This window comes from Plasmodium fragile (genome assembly GCF_000956335.1).
Source record: "Plasmodium fragile strain nilgiri unplaced genomic scaffold supercont1.7, whole genome shotgun sequence".
In the NCBI taxonomy this organism is placed as follows: domain Eukaryota; phylum Apicomplexa; class Aconoidasida; order Haemosporida; family Plasmodiidae; genus Plasmodium; species Plasmodium fragile.
The window spans coordinates 78,623-87,183 of record NW_012192587.1 but is presented as its reverse complement, the minus strand read 5'-3'; the positions used below and the strand labels follow the sequence as shown (position 1 = coordinate 87,183).

General features: G+C 41.7%; 3 protein-coding genes across 3 annotated transcripts in view; 1 reads left to right on the top strand and 2 right to left on the bottom strand.

The window, feature by feature from the left end:
• Positions 1–562: 562 nt before the first annotated feature.
• AK88_00848 (uncharacterized protein) lies at positions 563–2,152 on the top strand (the record flags this gene model as incomplete). The annotated part of the gene is made up of 2 exons (XM_012478492.1): positions 563–674; positions 933–2,152. The coding sequence occupies 2 exons, from the start codon at positions 563–565 to the stop codon at positions 2,150–2,152; spliced, it is 1,332 nt and encodes a 443-aa protein (XP_012333915.1).
• Positions 2,153–2,869: 717 nt separating this feature from the next.
• On the bottom strand, positions 2,870–6,337 carry AK88_00847 (uncharacterized protein; the record flags this gene model as incomplete). The annotated part of the gene is made up of 1 exon (XM_012478491.1): positions 2,870–6,337. One exon carries the CDS (start codon positions 6,335–6,337, stop codon positions 2,870–2,872), a length of 3,468 nt encoding a protein of 1,155 aa, XP_012333914.1.
• A 974-nt stretch (positions 6,338–7,311) lies between these two features.
• The window catches only part of AK88_00846 (uncharacterized protein), a gene marked incomplete at both ends in the record, with an annotated part of 6,069 nt that continues 4,819 nt past the window's right edge, over positions 7,312–8,561 (bottom strand). The window contains one exon of the mRNA XM_012478490.1: positions 7,312–8,499. Within this exon, the coding sequence (XP_012333913.1) occupies positions 7,312–8,499 (1,188 nt within the window). The remainder of the gene's footprint in view (positions 8,500–8,561) is intronic.

Here is an 8,561-nt window from a genome sequence, read left to right as displayed (position 1 = left end):
GCATCATTTTAAAGGCAAAAAAAAATCTTATAAGAATTAGTTATACCATTATTGCATTCTAAGTTTCCCATTTCAAAGGACATAAATGCAACAGTTCTGTGGAGTTCTCTACGTCCCTCACCCCCTCTTCCGTTTATTTATTTACTTATTTATTTTATTTTTTTTTTTCTTTATTGAAACCATTGTAATGCCGTTTTCGTGAAGAAGCGTCAAAAGGCGATGCTACTTCGCTGATCATTTCCTACCCCCCTCCCCAATTGTGCTTCCTCCTTTAGCGAGCATACGAAGAAAATAAGATTAGCGGAGAGGACAAAAAAAAAAAAAAAAAAAAATGTGCCGATGGGCAACAGCTTCCCCCAAGTGAACGACACTGTACTATTGTAGGATGAAGTGAAACATTATGTAGGTAGGTATTTGAGCGAGCCCAAAACAGGAGGCGTACCTTCTCTCGCACGATCGGCCTGTAACGCGATACATAATTAATCACGTCGCGTGTTTATACATGCAAGCAGTATTTGTCCATGCCCCTATCTGCACGTACGTTCATATCCTTCCCCACCAGATGTTATTTTTCCCACCTGAGATCCCCCGAGCGAGAAATAAACACAAGAACACTGTGTCCCCCCAACCCTCGTCGTGTAAAAAGCGGAAGTCCTCCGTTCACGCCATGTCCAGTTCACCGCCATTACGTGTGATAGAGGCAGAGATATATAATCGTTGCTGGCAACCTGGGCACATCTCCTCCCCAGCGCGCACGCCGCCACTCCCCCCTTTCCGTCCACTCTAATGACAACCCCCACTGAGCATGTGTATCCCTCTCCCCCTCCCTCGCGCACTCGTCGTCCCTGTACTCGTTTACGCTAAGACCGTTCTGTTCCTTCTACTCCTCTTGGGCGTGCTTCCCCCCCGCGTGCCACATTGCTCATGCGAAGAATTCGAAAAAATAGAGTACTCCCAAAAATTAACCAAAATAAAATACTATGATTCTAACAGCAGTATTGATAAGAAGTACTTGTACAAATATGTGGCGAAGCCGTCGTTGCAGGATCTCCTAGTGACAGTGACGATACAAAAAGATGTAGAACCAGACAACGTGTTATTTTTCCCCAAGGGGAAAACCTACCTTAAAATAACAGGAGATTGGTCACAGTACCCAAAGGAAAAAAACGACACGATATGTTTAGCATTCGTATTGAAGAAAGACATAGTAAAAAATAAAAAGGAAAAGTGTCCCAGTGATATTTTTTCTTCAGAAAATGTATACAAAGTTTGTTACAAGGAAAATAATTACTCTATTCGAAATTTATTTTTATATATAGAAATATCACAGGCCTATTTAGACAAGCTTTTTAAATCATTCAATATCCCAGTGGTAGTTAATACAGAAAATTCAATTGTGTATTTTACTAATAATAAAAAGAAGTCCAAGGATGAAAAACCGCCATTAGATTTACACATATGCTACAAGTCAATTGAAGAAAAACCATATTACTTGGGTAAAGTTATTTTTAATTCTTACCCAATGAACATAGAGAGAAGAATTAATGATTACGAAGTTATTTATACAAAATCATTTTTAACATCCAATTGGGAATACCAAATGGTTATTAAAGGGGAGTATATAACCTCTTACAATCGAGTCATTTTTGTGAGGTTTGTTCGAGATGTGGATGATAAGGAGAAGAAGTGTCCGCCCTTTTGGAACTATGCCATTCTTGGTGCAGGTGCATTGAACAAAATGAAAAAAACGGATAAATCAAATTTGACGAAGAATGTTGTACAGTATTTTTTTTCCAGTGATGATAATATTTCTGCAACCACTTATTACATTCCTTTTATAAAAAGCGATGACTTACAAACGAATGAAAATTATCTTATTTGTTTATACTCGGATGAAAATGATTTTCAGGGTATGGAACTTACAAATGTTCATTTTTATATTAATACAACTGATTCGATCATTTTGATATTCCTCATTATATTTGTTATTGTCTTTTTGCCCCTCCTTCTTTCGCTAACCTACCTCTGCGTTCTGTTCAAGATGAATGCGCTCAAGGTCAAGATGCAGAAGCTGCAGCTACTAAACAGGAAGGACGAAATTGAGGACCGGCTCAAGCGAGAGTTGAACCTCGACCAATATGAGTGCATTTAGTTTGGGCCTCTCTCGCGTTTGACCGCACCAGCCTGCGGGTAAGGGCTCATGTACATATACATACACACATATATATGTATATAATGTGCCCGTGTAAACCTTTTTTGGGTGCCGCCCTCCGGCATAGCGCACCGTTTTTATTTGCATTCGTAGTGACCCTAACCCGTTGCAGTCAGCATGTGGCGGTCAACATGTGGCAATCCCTTGCCTATTCTCCCGTTTTACAACCCTTTACCTAATTCAGTGAAAACGTAATTCCCATTACTTACCCACCGCATGTACATTTTAGTGCCACTCGAAAAGAGATGCCTTTTTTTGCTTCACACTTTGAGGTGCTATATATTATACATTTGGTATTTTTTTTTTTTTTTTTTTTTTTTTTTTGGTAAAAAAATTATTTTTTTTTTTTAAAAAATAAATACTCCCTAAAAAGTTGCACAAAGCGAACGTAATACAGTTTACATCAAAAGCTGCAAAAGGATTCCCACCCTGGGGGATGACGCTAGTATGTGCATTTTGCGCTCACACGGCTGGGCGGAGTGATGTGACGGGGTGAAAAAAAAAAAAAAAAAAGGGCTTTTGTAAAAATCGGTCGTACCAGAAAGGATGGCTCGACTGCTAAAGGATTGGGGGGGCACTCGAAACGGCAACGGGTCATATACCCAGGCATATTGAATTAACCGTTCCCCTCCATAAATACCCCCCCCGCACACAATCTTACCATTCAACGTACACGGAGTTGGTGGTGTCCAAATAATCGTCCAACGAAACCTGACTTATGGGCACCCCTTTAAATTTATAATCTTGCACATTTATAATTTCGCCTACTGCGGAACTGTTCGTGTACCCCATGTTTTTTAAGTCTGTTAAAATTTGGTCGGCCTTCTCCCTTTCCACAATGGCCATGAGGCCCCCACTGGTCTGCGGGTCAAACAAAAGTCCATACCGTTCACTCAGTGAAGCTTCTTCCAAATTTATAATGTTATTACACAAGTAGTGATTTTTCTTGTACATGGAGGAAAAGATATTATTTTCGATGCACTCTTCAACCCCTTCTGCGATTATGAAATTCTTGAGATTTATTTTTGCACCGATTAGATTCATGGGAGATTCCTTCACATTGTCAGCCTGTCCACCATCCACTCTTCTGTTCTTCCTTTCCTGTGTCTCCTTGTGTGATGAGCTGTCCTGCAGGGACTTCTTTCCCATGAGTGCATCAAAATAAATTTCCCTCCTAGAGCACTTGATCATTTCGTTAAGGTGGCCTAGGACTCCAAATCCAGTTACATCGGTGCAAGCTTTCGCATTATTATTCTGCAAAAGGTATAAGCCACTCTTTCTATTTGAGAGGAGCATTTCGTCAAGGCAGTTGTAAATCCATCTAGCTTTTGCCTTTTTACATATATGTGCAGCCATGATGAAGCCAAAGCCAAACATTTTCGTGGTAATGATTATGTCTCCTGTCTTTATGCTTCCGCTTCCCTTTGGTAGGAACAGGTAGTTCTCCTTCATCATTTGGTGTCGTTCGAATGCGTCCCTGTGTTCTTTGCTAACGAGGGGTAGGTCATCGGCGGCGGCGCCTCCCCGTTGTTGGTCACCTGCAGCACTCGTGACCGTTGAAGCCGCTGCATCTGTTGCGACTGTCCGGGGGTTCTCCTCTTCCTTTCTCCTTTTCACCCTATCTGGCCTATCTCTGCGATCCCCCTTGGGGGCATCCTCGCTGGAGATGCGTCTCTTTTTGACCTTCCCCGTGACGGCCAAACCGACGTAATTCTCATTGCCCGCACAGGTGTGGCCCCCACTCAAGACGCATTTTTCTTCTTTCAACTTCTGGCAACACCCAGTTAAAATATTTTGTAACCTCTGCTGTAGCTTTTTCTCAATGTTATCCTTCACAATCAATACGCACAAGGCACAAATGCCAGTCCCCCCCATGCTATACACATCGGACAAGCAATGAATGGCAATTATTTCCCCTAATATGTATTCATCATCAATAAATGATTTGAAGAAGTCTATTGTTTGAACAAGTGCAGGGCTTTCTTCTCCCCTTTTTGATTTACTATGCACAAATATACAACAGTCATCACAGGCTTCAATACCCAGGTATACATTTGGTGAGGTGTACACAGATAGGCCTTTCAACGAATTAGATAGCACGTTTGAAGGGACCTTGGACCCACATCCTCCGCAAGTATTTCGGTTAATTATTTTCTCAATGCTTTCTTTAATGTATGAATTTACTCTTTCCCTATTCGTGTCACAATTCGAAGTGATTCCCTTTTGAACGCTACCATCTTGCACAATTATCCTTGTAGTGGTTTTTCCATTTTCCCCCTCCTCTTCAGCAACCTGATACTCCGTTTTTTTACTAACAAGTAATCTCTTTTCATATTCCTCTTGATATGCACTGTACATATATTCTGGAAGAAGGGAACTTGTTGTCCTTTGCATTTGCACGCTTCCATATGATGCACATTTCTTCCGGGTGGATAGTTCCTCGTTCCTGTTATTACTTCCACTTCTGCTCGCCGTGGTGCTACCACTATCGCTGCAGTTCACACCAGATGAGTCCTCATCCTTGTGCTGCTCTTTCTTTGCATACATGGGAATGCTTGTGCCATCTTCTGAAGCAAATCTTCCTCTGAGGAGGTCAACATAATGAGCAGCCCTTTCGAAGATACGAAGAGAAAAAATCCTTATTAAAGGCGGAGAAAACATCTCCCTGCTACCACTAACCGTGTACCCATTTAGGTACTTTTCCATTTCCCTTCTTCTGTGCCTTATGGAGAGTACCCCATTTTGTACGAAGCGGTTCCTTGATATAAATGAGTAGCCCCTCCTTAATATGTACGACACCATGCGGTAGGAATAATTTACAGTGTGATTAAATGGGTGCGGGGTCGGAGGTAGAAGGTAGGAAACACCTAACTCATCTGTATCACGGGTCAGTATGTAAGCCTTCACATGTTCTATGCTAATGTACTCGTTCCCATGCACCTTGTTGTATATGTTTAGGTAGACCGTCTCACACACCGCATAATCATTGTAGTTCTTCACTTGGTTAAGGGGATAAAGACAGTCGTCTCTTACGCACTGGCAGAAGGTATTGACCGACAAGCATTTAGTGGCGTCCTCGCCAAAGGACGATACATAAGAAGGGTACCTCATCCCTACAACGTTTATGCACTCATCATATCTGATTATAATTTCCTCCTCATAAATGTTGAAAAATTTTATTTCTTTAATTTCTCCTTCTTGTTTTACTCCCCTTATTTCCTTAACCAATAAGTAGTCTGTACAAGGGAGGTCCAACTTTTCGTTCTTCGAAGAAGATACATAAACGTAGAGTAAACTAACCTTGGCGTTTATTCTTCTTAGCTGCTTCTGCACCTCCGCATGTAAGCACTTCCCAAACATGTTATCGTCAGTGATAAGGAGGATGCGGGGGGTGGAATCTTGGTCTGCGTTGTTGCCTTGCAGAGGGGCATCTGGGAGGACGCGTCCATTAACCACATTTCCTGCGTTGACTTCACTTCGCTTATGTGCACCCCCACGAATAACCCTACCCAACTGCCTCACCTCCCCGTAAGCGTTGAAGATCTCGTCCACGTACCTATCATTGTACGAATGGAAGTTAAGGAACCTCTTCACAGGGATGCCTTGCATAATGTCCCTTCTGCATTGACGATACAAACTAACATCCATCCTGTTCTCCTCCACATTTGTCGACTGCAGTAGCGCGAGATACATCACATGCACATGATAAAAAAATAAATTTTTATTTCGAAAAGGGTATATATTCATGTGAGTCATGTCAGTATTAAACAGATCCGAGCTCTTAAAATCAAAGTCACACAACAAGAAATCATAATTCAAGGGGTTCCTGTCTGAGGCAAAAAAGATGTTCCGACTTTCTGTGTGTACGTACTGCACCTTTTCATTTATAAACAGTATGTTTCTCTGTTTGCAAAAATTATACACATCCGTGTAGCTCTCTCTGCAGGCATCTTCACATTGTACGTAGGGATCTAGAAACACAAAATTGTCTTTGCAGATCATTATTATGTTTATTCCCTTGAGCTCATTTTTCCGCAGGAACTTGTCAACGAACAGCTGGCTACGCACGCCAAAACCGATGATCACAATGTCGATCACCGGATCAATCTGCTTGCAAATTCGCATTTTGAGTGACCTGTGCGTGGTAAGTGTTGAGGATATTTTTTGGGGGGACGGCGCACCTTTCCCTACACTTGGATCCGTTCTTAGTAACACCTACACCCGGTGTGCTCGCAAAAATACGGCGTAGTGAACGCAAAAAAAATGTATTTTTCCCTTACGCGCCTTGTAGCTACGGCACACGGGGAGACGGGAAAGAACAACTTTGGCGTACAAAAGGGAAAAGGCCGAGCACACAGTTGGGTGCAGGAAGGCGTATTCCTCTTCAACGTTGAAACGGAAAAAGCGTCAAATGGTCAAAGTAGTCAACCGTTAATGTGAGGAAAAAAAAAAAAAAAACAACAAGCACACAAAGCATCAAGCAGTTCTCGTAAAAATAATCACTATATCGTGCGCACCTTCAACGCGTTAAGGATTGTGTAAAAGGTACGTATGCAATTCCACGGCCCTACGCGCGACCACATAGATACAGAGTATTCGCCGTTCAATCGTTTCTTTAAATGAAGTTCCAGCTGGGCGCATCCGACACGTGCTCATTTTTTTTTGCAAAACGATGATATGAACCATGGACGCACCCCTCTCGAGCAAAGTTCCGCTGCAGTTCCTTTTGCTCTACAATGTTTCGATTGAGCCACCGAACATTCCTTGCCGTTGCGTGTAATCCTGTAGCCTTATGTGCGACGACACATTCGAAAAAAAAAAAAAAAAATTGACACCCCGTGGGTGAGAAAAAAACTGAGCTTAAACAAAAATCGTTGCTTTTATTAAAAATGCTAATCAAATTGGTAATTCCCAATATTTCAGTTGGAAAAAAAAAAAAAAAAAAAAGGGACTCCTTTTGGCAAATCAAAAATATAGCGTGTAAGAATATAATCCATACACTTATATATACGCATGCGCACACGCGGGGGGTACTAAAAAAAAAAATTGGCACTAGATAGGAAAAAAAAACACACACACACTGTTTCAAAATGATGCAGCTAAGGGGGTGTACCCATGCACGCATCGAATGAACACACGCCGTACTTCACCATAATTCGATGAAATAGAGATGGGAAGGAGTTGTTCTCGCCGTTCCCACTCCCCTTCTCCTCCTTTTCCTCTTCTTCACAGCTCAAGCACCAAGCATGCTTAAAATTTTTCAAAAATTTGTGCAGAACATCGAGGAGCCTCTTGCGGTGCAACTCCTCACATAAGTTTTCCACAACAGTAGCAACGAATTTCAGGAGGTAATACCTATCCGTTGCATCATCATTTCCACAGTCGTGATTGTGAAATAAATTGTTAAAATAGGAAATGTAGGAAGAAATTATTTCCTTGGTATAGGTGTAAAGGATACCTTTTTCGCTTTCTCGATTCATTGAATAAAGAGAGGGAATGATGTAGGAGTGACAAAAAATGGTATCATTCACTGATTCATTTGCACACACATGCTGACTTTCACACATGGTAGTTGGACCTTTCTGTTTTTCCATCACATCCTCAAGGATGTTCCTGAAACTAGAATAACAGCAATTGAATTCCTCCTTAATATGAGCCTCCTTCTTCACCCTCTTATTAATTATACTATCGAATATGTTCATGTCCGTCGTCACAACATTTCTGTCTTTCCATTTGTTCATATGATCACTGTGTGCAGTAGTGATGGTATTGCTTTGTCTTTGTCGATTCATGAAAATTTGCGGGAAGAAATCGAGAATTTTATAATTCCTTGTGGTTTTTATTTTCCTGGTCATCTTGGAGCTTCTGGGTGGTAAAGGAGTCGTCATCCTTCTCACACTTGCATTATTCTTATGCTTATTATTTATTTTATTTATTTCTTTTGCTCCACTTTTAAATGAGAACGGGATACATTTGTTACTCGACATGTCGACCTCTTTTTCGGCTTCCGCTTTATTTTTCGTGTTGAAAAAGTAGTAAAGGATACTTTTCCGGCGTCTGCCATCGATCAAGGGCAGGCATTTCTTGTGCTTGGATTTCCCACCACGGCCACAGCGATGGTGACGCGGGACATGCGTCGCCCTTTTCCAGGCGTCTTTGGCGTTGTTCTCCCAGGCGGGACGAACTTGCGGGACTCGTATGTTGGGTGTGATGTCTTGGACCTCTTCAGCTGGTTCTATCTTGACCCTTACAGATGGTTCTATCTTGACCCCTACAGATGGTTCTATCTTGACCCCTACAGATGTTGGCAAGTTGACCCCTACAGATGTTGGCAAGTTGACCCCTACAG